The following is a 14354-nucleotide window of genomic DNA, read 5'->3' as shown; positions in this document are numbered from 1 at the left end:
TCGGCATTGGGAGAGGATGTCGCAGCCCCTCGCTTGGGAAAAAAAAATAAATACAAGAAAAAAAAAGCAAAAAAATACAAAAAAAATATTAAGATATTATAAAAAAAGTTCACGTCGGTGCCAGTATAGATTGAATTGGCACAAATACAAAATATTCATGATTGAATTGTCAAAAATTAAATTGGTACAACTTTAATATGTTTAACTTTTTTTTTCATAATTAATTCCTTAGCGGGTGTCTTGGACTTTTGGTCAAGTCGAAAGTCTCTACAACCTTCTCAGCTTCTCTAGGAGTGGACCTTTGAAGGTTTCCAAGCCATTCCACGTTGGTGTCGGCTCTACCAGGTACTAACAGATGGTCTTCTTCACCCCAAAAGCGGAGAGAGAAAGCTGCATAGCTGTGGCCTTGACCAACATTCTTGTGGTGGTGGAATTGACCAACACGTCGGCCCATCTGAAAGGATGAACTGCGATTCTTTCAATTTGTGTGCTGATCACTTGCTGTGCGTGCAATCGACGGTTCCATGAACCCACTCGAGAATCGATTAATATTAGATTGGTGATCCAATTCCCGTGAAAATAATTATAAAAAAAGTTCTAAATTTATTGCAATTATGCTAATTATATCTTAAACTTTTTGCATTTGTATCAATATAGTCCATCTGACCGACTTTGACATTGGCAGCGCTGGCCCGGTGCTGCCGGTGCTACCGTGACAATTTTTAATAGTATATTAATATTTTTTTGAATGTTTTATTTATTTTTATTTTTTTTTAACTTCTCCTTCTTCCTCCAGCCGACGACTGACTAGAGGAAGATGGAGAAGAAAAAAAAGAAATGATAGAAAAAGTGAAAAATAATTCAAAAAAATATTAAAGCATTATGAAAAATTATCCTCGTCGGCGTCGATCGCCCAAAGTTTATAGAATGGACCGAGGTAACACAAATGCAGAATGTTTAAAATTGAATTGACACAATTATAACATGTTTATGACTTTTTTCATAGTTTTTCCTATTTTCTAGTGGGTCTAGGTACTAGTGGGCGGTTCTCGATTCCCAATTTGTAGAACTAGCTCACCTTGAAGCCGATTACACCTAGGATGACCGACATTTAATTTAGCGATTTCTGACCAAAATTAATCCAATTGACTATATTTTATAAATGGTCGGAAGGTTTAGAACTAAATTGGTCATTTTTCTATCATTTTCTTATTGCAGAAAAGGATCAAGAGAGGGGAGGAATGGGCTTCTTTGCCATCACTTAGTTTCAATCGCATGAATCGATTCCTTCCTTAAAAGCAACCAAAACTTTTACTTTTGTCGGGCTTACAATTTTTGGTGCCCCGTTTCTGTTCCAGACACAGGAAGCTGGCAACCTAAAGCAATGCATTATACTATGCCCACCATGCAAGCCTTTGTCAATGCCCCCTCCAGGGTTATTTAGCAGGACAACCTGAGAACCCCCCTTCAAAATTCGTCGCAGAGGCCTCGCGAAACGAGAGCGAGATGGGGAACGTGCTTGCCGGAGATGGAGAGAAGAAGGCAAAAGAGTTCGAGCCGATCATGGAGAGATGTTACGAGAACCACTTCAAACAGAACGAGCTGGAGGACATGAGCTTGGCGGATTTGTACCGCCTTGTTTGCGAAACCGTCGAGTGAGTTCCGACACCTTTCAACTATTTCCAAACATTGTATTGCGTTCATTTCTTGATGGTCGATCCTCTCTCTGGGACAGAGAAATCAATAAGAAGCTGGGGAACACGCAACTTCGAGTGCCAAAGGTCTCCACTCTCAGGCATGCTTATGAGGTAAAATGATGGGAAATGCTTCTCTAACACTATAAATCTCAATCGTAGATTCATACATAATCACTGCGTGTTTGATATAAAATACTCATTGACTGGGAGATCGTGTGATCAATTAGAAATAATTGACAGCACTTTCAGACCGTGAGGCTAGCAACTTCTTAAAACGTTCAGTATCTAGCTTTGCAAACTCCTCGCTTATTATCAATCATGTAATAATTTCCTTTAAGCATTATCGTGAAAAAGGTCGTAACGTGTCTATTTTATTTATTTGCTGGTTTTTGATTTCGCAGTGTACCCGATAAGAATGTTATATTTGACTCATGTCACCAAAATTGCAGACTCACCATCAAGGGAAGGGGAAATCGTTGACCAAGGAAGAGTTCCAGAGAATCCTGCAAGAGGTGATCGTGGACACGGGGTTCACCGGCGTCGGAGCCAAGGACATCCTCTTCTACCTCTTCGGTGTCCCAGCGACTGCACTGTTCATCAAGCAAAGAGTCGCGCCGCGAGCGATTCGCGACGACATCTTCATCCCCGGAATCACCTCCGCCACCGTCTTCCTCCTAGCTAAGTTCAACAAGATATGAACTGACTCAAACATACGTCGTTTGCATGTGGACTTTTTATAGTTTGTGCTTGTCTTCCCTTCATGTATGGATAAAGGAGGATCATTTGCTCTTGCCTTTTGGTTGAAATGGGCCTGTTGCTGGTGTGATGATTCAAATTCACTTGTTGCAATAGGTGTGTACAGAAAAGTTGGAAATGGGTAGAAGCCTGAAAACCGGTCCGTCGTTTGGGGCCCGAATTCGACCGGGTTGGTTGTAGCGGCAACAAACTTAAAAAAAAAATTTTTTTTTTTTTGAAAAATGTCAAAAAAATGGAGTTTGAGTTAAACAAATGACTTCTGAATTTTTCCCATGCGGCTACGTTGTAGCGCCAAGTTCAGATTAGTATTTCGAGTCTCGTAAATCAAACGGATCAAAAGTCGTATGTCATACCAATATTAAGGCGCGAGAATTTTCTTTTCTTTAGAGAAGAATTAATATCAAGTAATTTCACATTTATCATTTCATAATTGCATGTTTGAGTATTGAGATTCCATGATTTGCGATCAATTTTTTATTTCCTTAATGATGGCGTTAGCTTCTTGTGATGACTTGCGTATAACAAGCCGATGACATGCCAACGCCCCTTCCACCTAATTTGCATGAAAATCTAATTCATCTCCGAAGACAATAGTGTGAGAGTTTCATGTTGGTTTTGTACACCACCAACGCTCGCTTAATTTGCACTACCGATTTGACGATATCCGGAGAATAAGCATTGACTAACTCTCGATAGAAAAAAGTCTTCTTTTTATCATGAAATTTCCCAAAATGGAATGCTGCATCTCTTCCGAGATCCGGACGTTTAGCATGACTTATGCTCATTGCCTACAGAAGTATATCAATTTGGCTTATGCACCGGTATTCTCATCATATATAGATCGCGATAAGTAAAATTGTGTAATATCCATTGTAAGCCCTTTCGAGAGAATCTTAAACTTCCATTATCCTTCTGCACAATCAAAATATACTATAGTCGAATGTTTCGATCATTCTGAGGTCAAACACAGAGATGCTTCCAAGTTCCAGCTGTCCAACGTAAGTCCAAGATTTACTCGTGGCTCGAAAGCATCGTGGATCCTATTCTCCTCGTTGCTATGAATATAGACTCTGTGATTTTGGTCGTCTGGTGCACAGATTATCCGGCCATACATACGAGAAAGAAATCAATTTACAAATACGGTAAGGGCCAAGGACGAGATAATCTTATCGTTCCTTGTAAATAATTACTGAAAATGATGATGATGATGATGATGATGATAAAATCACCAACTGGCACGTGAAAGTCGAATGCAAAGCTCTTGCCCTCCCAACAATTTCGGTTAAGAGAAACGAGAGAACAAAAACTGCTCAAGCTAAAATGAAAACAAGGAAAAGACAGGAACGTTGGAGGGTGTTGGTTGAGTTATTTTCTTGTCAGAGAGACGTGAAAAAAACCGATCTTTGGTTCAATCGCTCTTTTCGCTCCGTTCGGACAAATACATGGATAGATAGCAAGAAAGAGAAGATCGAACGAGGAAGAAACGAGAAACCTTCAACGACTGACCCAACCCACATTTCCAAATCTTTGTCACGCAGACACCCGAGGAGAGAAAGAGGATATAGATCTTCACGTTCGGCTGGATCGCAAGGAGCAATGCATCGGCTTCAGGAATTCGCGCGAACGGACGTAAGAAAGCAAGAGGAATAGACATAGCAGGGATTTTTTCTTCTTCTTTTTTCGGTTTTCGATTGGTAAAGATGAGCAAAGAACACAGCAACACGGTGATGAAGGCTTGGGAGGCGACCCTACGGAAGACGCAGGCCGCGAAGAAGCGTGCCAACAGCATCTTCGGGACCATGTCCGTGGCCCACGCCGACGACGAGGACGAGGACGGCGACCATGACGATAGCAAGAACAATAACAACAAGGACAACAGCAGCAGCCTCGATGCCTCTCCGGGTGGCAGCGAGATCTACCATGCAGAGCGGTTCGTCCTGAACGGCGACTGCTACACGGGGCAATGGCAAGACAACTTCCCGCATGGGTACGGCAAGTACCTGTGGACGGACGGATGCATGTACGTCGGCCAGTGGCACAATGGAAAGAAGATGGGGAAGGGTAGGTTCAGCTGGCCTTCCGGGGCAATCTACGAGGGCGAGTTCAAGGGGGGGTACATGGACGGGAAAGGCACGTACACCGGCCCGAGCGGGGACGTCTACCGTGGCCAGTGGATCATGAACCTGAAGCACGGACACGGGGTCAGGAGCTTCACGAATGGCGACTGCTACGAGGGCGATTGGAGGAGGGGGCTGCAGGAAGGGAATGGGAAGTATCAGTGGGCGAATGGGGATTGCTATGTGGGTGAGTTCAAGAATGGCGGGATCTGTGGGAAGGGCACTTTTGCTTGGTCCGATGGGAATAGATATGAAGGTTTGTGGGAAGATGGATTGCCCAAAGGGAATGGGACTTTCAGGTGGCCTGATGGGAGTTTTTACACGGGGAATTGGAGCAATGACCCGGAGGAGCGGAGCGGGAGCTACTACCCAGCGGGCGGGTCGCCGCCTGCCGAGGGGGATAAGCTCGAGTGGAGCCCGCAGCAGGTGTATGACGGGCTGTCAGGGCGTGAGATCTGCTCGGGAGAGAAGGTCTCCATCCTGCCCTCGCAGAAGAAGCTGGCGGTGTGGAGGTCGTCTAAGGGTGACGCCCGGCCGAGACGGGTGTCCGTCGATGGGAGAGTCAGCGTCGGCATGGAGAGGACAATTGACCGGGTGCGAATGCTGGAGGGCGACGACGGGGGCACGGTCGAGGAGATGGGGAGGGACGTGGAGGTGGATCTCTTGGGGCTGGATGTTGAGAAGGCGAACCTGGGGGTGTTCCCGGGGCAATTGAGGCTGCCTAGAACAGGGAAGAAGCAAGGAGAGACAATTTACAAAGGGCACAAGAACTACGAGTTAATGCTCAATCTGCAGCTCGGGATAAGGTATGAATCAATGTTGAAACTCTTCCGCCCCTGGATCCCTTCTTCGTAATTTACTTTTGTCTAACCATGTCTAGCGATGTCGTCTCGTGCGGTCTGAATCGGCATCTAGGATCACTCTGTAGTTCCATTTTCAGTCATGTCTGGATGATGTAACGTGAACTTTAGTGTAGAACTAAAAGTTGTCACCTTATTGACCTGCAGAGCCAACTTGTCTGCATAAGTCTCGGAGGTACAGTCTGCGAATGAACCTTATCAAATTATCTTAACTGAAAATGGATGAACTTGCGTTTCCACTTCAAGTGATTTCTCTTCCAAATTTGTTGCAGTTGGACATCTAGATTCATTGAGCATTGGCAGTTAGACAAGCTCAAACAACATTTTCTATGTATGTACAAATGTTATCTGATGGCCATATCAATTTTCATGTTCCAGGCATTCGGTAGGAAGAGCCCCTCCACCTGCATCTCTTGATCTCAAGCCATCAGCCTTCGACCCCAAGCAAAAGGTATGGACGAGGTTTCCTCCGGAAGGAAGCAAATACACACCCCCGCACCAATCTTGCGAGTTCAAATGGAAGGATTACTGCCCTTTGGTTTTCAGGTCAGTCCTTGGTGCAGTTACGTGAAAGATCTGTCAATCCGACATGTCGAACAATGGTTATTGGTTTGTAAGCCTTAATTGTAGTACTGGATTCCGGTATGCCATTGGAAGAAATAGCTTCAAATTCAAATGCTTTGATGGCAAATACCATTAAGTAAAAGAAAAAAAAAAAATGAAGCATGAGACAGCATGTCGTGGTTTTCTGTACAAATGTAATCCCTATTAACCGCAGCACATGATTTTTAGGACCCTGAGGAAGTTGTTCAAGGTAGATCCGGCTGATTACATGTTGTCGATCTGCGGGAATGACGCCCTCCGAGAACTTTCTTCTCCTGGCAAGAGCGGTAGCTTCTTCTATTTGACAAATGACGACCGATACATGATCAAGACAATAAAAAAGGCAGAAGTGAAAGTGAGTTCCGCATGTTTCATTGGTGGTCGAGTAAACAAAGACACTATTTTCGTCCTCCTTGCTGATTTCGATTGATTGATTCAGGTGCTTCTGAGGATGCTTTCGGCTTACTATAATCATTTCCGAGCCTTCGACAATACTCTGGTGACGAAATTCTATGGTCTGCATTGCGTCAAGTTAACTGGACCTATTCAGAGGAAGGTTAGAACATGCCTCTCCATATAATTTACCAGTTCTTTGACATGAAGGCAGTTTTTATTTTGATTGCAAATGAAGCCAAGATCCTTCCGAGCTAATTAGGCAACTGCTATTAATATGATTACCCTAATCATTGAAAACCTTTTTCATGAAGCAACAGCTAGATCTTGCAATAAAAGAAAATAAATGCACAAATATCAAGCTCGCATATGCAAGATTTGCGACTGAGATCATGGTCTGGTGAATTAGGTAAGGTTTATCATCATGGGCAATCTCTTTTGTTCTGAGTACACCATCCATAGGCGCTTCGATCTCAAAGGCTCGTCCCTCGGCCGCACTACTGACAAGCCCGAGTCAGAGATTGACGGGAATACAATCCTCAAGGACCTCGATCTGAATTTTCTGTTTCGCCTTCAGAAGCCGTGGTTTCAGGAGTTCTGCAGGTAATTGATGGCATGCTCATCCTTGCTATCCGCAGCAGGCAGGACAAGGATCCTCAATCTTGTTCATGGATCTTTCCAGCTGAAACCCATTGCCCTTTTGGTCTTGATGATATATAACAGTGCTGTTCCTATAATCAACAGGCAAATTGACAGGGACTGTGAGTTTCTTGAGCAAGAGAGAATCATGGACTATAGCCTTCTGGTTGGTCTTTACTTCAGGGAGACATCGGTGGCAGGGTATCTAATCCCGTCCGGAGCTCGTACTCCAACCGGTTATAACTTTTTCATCCTTTGAATCCGTTATTTTTTCATCATATAGCGTTGAACAGTACAATTCTTAAGTAATAGGAGCTTAACTTTTCGGGTTTGTTTCATATTGCAGGTGACCCGGAAGACGAAGGCGCTCCTCGGCTCTCTCGAGCTGATGTAGACCAGCTTCTTCTTGACCCAACCAGGTTTGGATCTAAATTTTGTTGAACTTAGTCCTATGAAATGATCCTGTTCACTCTCTCTTTCAATCATGCGACACATTCCGAGGGATTGATTGCAGGTGGGCTAGTATCAGGTTGGGTGTGAACATGCCGGCTCGCGTCGAAAGATCGATTAGAACAGGCGGTTCTGAGCTTCAGCTCATAGGCGAACCCACCGGGGAATTCTATGAGGTGGTGATGTTCTTCGGCATCATCGACATCCTCCAGGACTACGACATCAGCAAGAAGCTCGAGCACGCGTACAAGTCCATCCAATACGATCCCACTTCGATATCAGCGGTCGATCCTAGGCAATACTCGAGGCGCTTCCGCGACTTCATCTTCAACATTTTCCTCGAAGACGAGTCGTGAAAAATGGACCCGTGGATTCGCCAGCCTTTTTTCCTCCGGGATTTCTGTGTTCCTCGGTCAACTCCGGCCACCTGACGACCTTCGCCGGCCGTTAATCAAAACTGTATGATGCAATGTACAGAGCTACGTGGAAGATTACGCATTTGATAGGAGTGCGCGAAGGAAAATAGAATAATTGCACAAAGGAAACGGAATATGTATGCCTGCAACTTTGTAATGTTTTGTCCAAATGAGTAGCTATATACATGTAATTGATCCATTCTTTTATTTTGAATTAGTATAGAATTTGATGTACCGAGACTAGTCCTGATCTTGCACAAAGCAATCCTGGGTAATTTGTTAAGTTGAGCATAGTCATAAATATTTTTCACCCAGAGCTCTTGCGTCGCACGCGAGTCGTGTGAACGACCCGGTTAGTAATAGTACGGAAAAATTGATCAATCATCCAAATCAATAGTCATAGATGTAGCTCGTGTACAATGCAAAACAGAGTGCACGAGCTACGTATCTAGAAAACAGAGTGTTTTATCCCAGAGCTGAGTGAGGTATTTCGGGGCTTGATATGAGCACTAGAGTTCGGCCAGACCAGACCCAAATGCATAAACATGGAAAAAGAAAACAGGGCGTTGGGTTCAAATGGACCGGACCAGACTAAAAGGGAAGTTCGCTCCAGATCTTGATTGCCCTCCTTGTCCTCACTCCTCTTCCGGGACTAGACAGATTAAACCAGAGACTAAAGCAGTACTTCTTCATTCACAAATTTCAAAGACTTGTGCATGAAAAGAGACGAATTTTGTAATGGATCTCTGTTGAGATTTGTTTGCAAAACAAACAAAAATGCCTTTTTTTTTTTAATTATCCCATGTGGAAAAGATAGAGACAATGCAAGACACTTTATTAGTCTAGAGGTCATCCTAACTTTTCAAATGAAAAAGAAAATGGGTAAGTTGAGTTATACCCCACTATACTCACGTGCGGGTGCCTTATTATTATGCACACTTAGCAATTATTTTTAAAAGGTCTCACATTTTCATAATAACATGTCTATTTGCAAAAGTTTTTGCAAATATTTATATATTACAATTATGTTCATCTATCAGAATTGTTTTTGCTAATATTTATATATTACGATTCTGCTCATATATCATAATTGTTATATGCTCATATACCAGAATTGTTATTTGCTATTGTCATTACTTTGGGTCTCCCATTTTCTATTTTTATAGGCATTACTAAAGTGGGATTTCAAAGAAATGGACTTCATTTTTTAAGCTTCTTATTACCCCGTAGGAGTCCCATTGCCGTTAGCACCTTTTTTAGTACTCCTTGAGCTAATCCCTCATTGTTTTCGCGCATTCGACTTAGGAATACATTTATTTGCTAATATGATGGTGTGGACCAAATAAATTATTAAAGAAAGTGTTATCACGTTTTAAAATATAATTTTATTTCATCCCATTTTCGACAGTATTTTTGAAACAGTCTCGACCCCTTTGTTGGGTTGATCGCAGCCCATCATGCACTTTTCTCCTGCGTCCTTCAAAAAGAGAGAGAGAGAGTCAAGCTTAACCAGAATAGACAGGTTAGTCAAAGGGCATGGTGAATTGGTGATTTCTGAGCATGACAAAACAAAGGAAAGCCTCACCTCACGAGGTCGAGATGGGCCACTTTGAAGGGTTTCTCTCTGGGGATGAAGCGGGCGTGGCTGGTGACCCACGTCCTTCAAAGCATACGGTAAAAGGGAACAGAGCAAAGCTGGTGAAAGAGCAAACTGCAATATGCGAAAATGGGCCTAACTCCGTAAAAAATTCCTAACTTTAGGATGTGTAAGTTTGGGGAAAACTCCATGCTGAAAGGAAATACCTTTCGGGAAATCATTTTCCCTTTGTTTGGTGGTATTTGATCCAAAATGTTTTTTAGTGTTTGGATCTTATTTGACAAATGATTTTAATCTCATTACTCTATCTCAAGCCAAAAGAAAGTTCGATTTTTTTGAATTTAAATTTAATTATTTTATTTTATTTTTCTTTTCCTGTGCTCCTCGCTCTCCGGGCTTTGGCAATAGCCAGCAATCGGCTGCACGAGGTTGTGTTTCATCGGGGACTAACGAGGCTTGACTTTGTGTGGGCAATCGCCGGCCGATCAAGAAGGAAAAGAGAAAAGAGAAAAAGGAAATAATATAAAAAACAAAAAAATGTAATATTAAAAAATCGAGATGAGGGATTCCAAAAAATGTTTTTACCTCTTTATATTTAGGAATTCATTATTTAATTTTTTGCATATATTTTGCATGGATTGAATAATTTTCAACGAACTAAATGGTTGAAAGTATGGATAACATTTTCACTCTAATAGACGCATCCTAATTTTAGTCCCAATTTTGACCTTTTTTTAATCTAAAAAAACTCCAAACTTTAAGTATCGTCCAAATGTGTCCAAGACAATACTTTGTCTACAAAAAAAAAAAATGACTTTAAGTCTAGTCCCAAATCTTCTCCTTCGCTTTTTTTTTTTTTTTTTTTTGTTTAAGAGAAAATCAACAATTTTAACTCTGGTCCCAAATTTGCCCATATTAGTTCTTTGTCCAAAAATCGATGTTCGTCGTCCCAAATTTTCATATCTTGGAACGGTTTTGTTTTTGAAATTATTTTTCATGTCACATGACTGATGTGACTTTGTTATTGACATGAAAATGTTAAGTTGGGACTAGACCATGTGGGTAAATTTGAATAGATTGAAAGTTGATGACTTTTTTTTTTTTTTTTGCGAAAATGTCACAGCCAGTTGCTCTTATTTGTGTTCGAATGTTTGGCTTCACATTGTCCCATTGATGCACTGGAAGGAATTTCTTTGTACTCTAGGATGCGGCTGCAGGGGGGGCACAAGAGTAAAACATTGTCCACATGGCGACGAGCATGGCCGCCGAAGGTCGATTCCATTGCAAAAAGTCACGATTCAAACATGAGATCCATTCCAGACGGAACATATTTAACCTACTAAAGCAACTCCTCGAGCCATTACAACTTTAATCGTATCATGCAATCAAATCGATTGGATACACCGGCACAAATATGTTTGTATGTAATGTTGTTTTCACTTTCTAAAATATCTTGTACCTTCTATCTGCACGGTCGACCCAATTAACGGATAAGATTAACGAAGAAACATATGAGTGGCTTGGAGAGTATACAATAGGTGATTGAAGCAGGTAAACAAGATCACGGGACATTATTTCAAGCATGAGACTTCCTGGCGATTTCCTCGTATGGTCGACATCAACTTGTCCGGAGTGATTTGTGTCCCCCCCTAGTTGATGAGTGGAGGTCTTTCTTTTTCTTTCACGTGCTCTTTAGTCTTTGAATCTTAGTTACTGTCCTCCACTGAATTACGTGCTAAACGCATCAAAATCACACGAGTTTAAGACTTTGTTTATTTTCCGAAAAATAAATAATTTTAATAAAAATTCTATGCAATCGCTTGCATTACTTACAAAAATGAATAATGAAGAATAGTTTTACCCTCCACAAAAATTATTACACCGAATATTTTCTATTGACTAATTGTTTCCAGAGATATAAGTCATTAATTTTAGAAAAATAATTTTCAAAACATCCATTTTCTGCTAAGCAACAGCATCTCGACAAAGCATAAAAAAAGGAAACAAAAGTCAAATCCAACACTAACGAAAACAATTGTGGACGGGCAGGAGTGACTAAATAATTGCGTTTGAGAAGTTATTTATAACTAGATGGTCGGTGACGTACCAGATGCAATGACGAGAATATAGTATCATAATATCTCCAAAGCTCATCCACGGGGACATATGATACGACTTGATTAAATAAGCATAAGGCTTGGCTATATTATTAGATTGCTTATGTAATTAGAAACATCAAATCTCCCTGAAGATTCCGTTCACCTTCCTCGCCTTAATGTCGCTCTCGGCGAACCATCCTCGCAGCTGCAAAAGATGAACTTCCACTTTGGTTGATTGCTGATGCAGAGGCGCCACCAGCCAACCCCCCTACAAAAACAAAGAGAGTAATTCACGATGATGATTCGCGAATGCGTGTCGACCATCGAATCATTCGACAGAGACTCTCCCAATCGACGTCGTATTTGGGATGTCATAAGAAACGACACCAATGATTCTGAGTTTTGATCCAATTTTATCTGTTCAATATAATTCTTGAACTTTGGTCCATTATTAAATGCGATCCCTGTAATTTAAATATTTTCACATAGTTTAGGGACTATATTGAATATTTACAAACTGTCCAGGGATTAAGGATGACATTGCACGTTGGGTTAAAGTTCGGAGACTGCATTACACAAATTTCAAGTTCCGGGATGAAATTGTACATTGAACCATTAGACCAAAGTTCATAGACCATTTGTGCTATTATCCATTTTTAAAAAACTTTTGTTAGTATTGGCTCGTATCGCCCACCAATACTCCCCAATTTGATGTGTGGCATGATCCTTTCTTGCCCCATTACCGTCGCCTTAAGAACCTATTAGTGGCCGCATGTTTTTTGAACTCTCTCGTCGGGTGGTCACTCCTTGAATGAAATCAAAACGATGTTAATGCATGAATTGCCCACGTCGGAACGGACATGAGCTTAGTTTGCCCATGATCCATGGATCTAATGAAGACGATGATGCTTTTACCGTCGACGCAGTTGAGGCACGGACAAGTGTCCATTTACAAAGTTGTTGACACCAAAAACTTTTGATTTTTATCGGCAAGAAGGACATCGGCAACTCGCTAGTAAAGTTATCGACAACACAACGTGAAATGATCGACAAGAGTTTCGAAGTTTCTAATAAAGTTATAGATATTGACAGCGAGCAACCGACACGAAGATAACCATCGACAAGAAGATAGTTGATGGGTGATTGTGTTTATATACTTTAATTTAGGATTTGTGTAACTTCTTTTGGGTACGAACCCCCCCAAAAAAAGGAAAGTAACTTCTAGCGACCCCATTGAGAAGTTATTTGTTTATTTGAACTTCAAAATTGAAATCGCCTATAGGGGATTATAAATATCCTACGTGTACTCTTTGTAAAAACCCCCTTCAATCGTCACACAACTTAACATTGTTTACTTTCTATCTTTACTTTTAGCAATTTGTCTTTTTCGCAACTTTACATTCTAGCATCTCTCAATTCCCATACGTTTATCGTAATTTTCAGATCTTCATTGTCAATTAAATTCCGATGTCGTATCTCTCCATCATTTCACTTTGTCATCAATTACATTTAGGCAAAGTGTTTTTAACTTCGTCGTTGATTAAATTTCTACGAAATATGTCGGTTACTCGTAATTCATTAAGACTTTTGTTTAAAATCGCCACAAAATTCATCTCTTCTTAATAAAAATTAAGGAATCAGTTTCAATAAAAAAAATATTTCGTCACTTGTGACACTTTTCAGCCAAACACAAGTCAACGGCCGTGCCTCGATCACTTAACCCTGTTTACCGCCCCAAAACATTAGAAAAGAAAAGATGAGAAGTGAAAGTTCTGGCTTGAGACGTGCAAGAAGGGCATCCACAACACATTAGTAAAGTCATCGACAACACAATGTGAATTAATCGACGAGAGTTTTGAAGTTTCTCGTAAAGTTATAGTTATCGACGGCGAACAACCGACATGAATATAACATCGACAAAAAAATAACCGAGATGGGTGATTGTATCCGTATAAGTTAATTTAGGATTTGTGTAACTTCTTTTGAATAAGGGTTTGACAAAAAAAAAAAAAAATTCCGATGAATCCATTAAGAAGTTATTTGTTTATTTAAATTTCAAAGTTGAAACCGCTTGTAAGAGATTATAAATATCCCAAGTGTACTCTTTGTAAAACTCCCTTCAATCATCGCAGAACTTAAGGTTATTTACTTTCTATCATTATTTTTTAGCAATTTATCTTTTTCGCAACCTTACATTCCCGCATCTCTCAATTCCTATACTTTAGTCGTAGTTTTCGGATCTTCGTCGTCGATTAAATTCCGACATCGTATCTCTTAGTCATCTCACTTTATCGTCAATTACATTCCAACAAAGTATTTTTAACTTCGTCGTCAATTAAATTCCGACGAAATATATCGGTTACTCGTAATTCATTGATACTTCTATCCAAAATCACCACAAAATTCGTCTTTTCTTAATAAAATTAAAGAATCAATTTCAATAAAAAAAAAATATTTGGTCGATTGTGACACTTTTCGGCCAAAAGCAAGTCAACGGCCGTCCCTCGATCACTTAACCCCGTTTGCCGCCCCAAAAGGTTAGAAAAGAGAAGATGAGAAGTAAGGGTCCTGGCTTGAGACGTGCATGACTCCCTTCAGGAAAGAAAACAATTGGGAACATGCCACGCGTCACGAGAGAGAACATTCTGCTACGGGCTTGGTCAGCGTAGCCTCGTATCGCAGGCCAATGGTTATTTAAGATGCTTCTGCTTACACGAACGGTAAATA

General features: G+C 41.0%; 2 protein-coding genes across 2 annotated transcripts; both read left to right on the top strand.

Annotated features, from left to right (window-relative positions):
- Positions 1–1182: 1182 nt before the first annotated feature.
- Positions 1183–2488, top strand: LOC115732273. Its single transcript, XM_030662922.2, has 3 exons — positions 1183–1655; positions 1736–1808; positions 2147–2488. The coding sequence occupies exons 1-3, from the start codon at positions 1507–1509 to the stop codon at positions 2393–2395; spliced, it is 471 nt and encodes a 156-aa protein (XP_030518782.1). The 5' UTR covers positions 1183–1506; the 3' UTR covers positions 2396–2488.
- A 1343-nt stretch (positions 2489–3831) lies between these two features.
- LOC115731719 (phosphatidylinositol 4-phosphate 5-kinase 5) lies at positions 3832–8124 on the top strand. The gene is made up of 8 exons (XM_030662393.2): positions 3832–5376; positions 5809–5976; positions 6223–6388; positions 6473–6589; positions 6836–7029; positions 7171–7301; positions 7412–7484; positions 7580–8124. Exons 1-8 carry the CDS (start codon positions 4154–4156, stop codon positions 7869–7871), a joined length of 2364 nt encoding a protein of 787 aa, XP_030518253.2. The 5' UTR covers positions 3832–4153; the 3' UTR covers positions 7872–8124.
- Positions 8125–14354: the final 6230 nt, after the last annotated feature.

The sequence above is a fragment of the Rhodamnia argentea genome, chromosome 10 (assembly GCF_020921035.1).
Source record: "Rhodamnia argentea isolate NSW1041297 chromosome 10, ASM2092103v1, whole genome shotgun sequence".
NCBI classification, from domain to species: Eukaryota; Viridiplantae; Streptophyta; class Magnoliopsida; order Myrtales; family Myrtaceae; genus Rhodamnia; species Rhodamnia argentea.
Note: the sequence above shows the minus strand (reverse complement) of the source record. Positions and strands in the feature narration are given on the sequence as shown.

Coding starts and splice junctions, on each gene's coding strand:
- LOC115732273 (XM_030662922.2), top strand. CDS start 1,507: ATGGGGAACGTGCTTGCCGGAGATGGAGAGAAGAAGGCAAAAGAGTTC. Junction 1,656..1,735: donor CTTGTTTGCGAAACCGTCGA/GTGAGTTCCGAC, acceptor TCTCTGGGACAG/AGAAATCAATAAGAAGCTGG. Junction 1,809..2,146: donor CTCTCAGGCATGCTTATGAG/GTAAAATGATGG, acceptor CCAAAATTGCAG/ACTCACCATCAAGGGAAGGG.
- LOC115731719 (XM_030662393.2), top strand. CDS start 4,154: ATGAGCAAAGAACACAGCAACACGGTGATGAAGGCTTGGGAGGCGACC. Junction 5,377..5,808: donor AATCTGCAGCTCGGGATAAG/GTATGAATCAAT, acceptor TTCATGTTCCAG/GCATTCGGTAGGAAGAGCCC. Junction 7,302..7,411: donor CGGAGCTCGTACTCCAACCG/GTTATAACTTTT, acceptor TTCATATTGCAG/GTGACCCGGAAGACGAAGGC.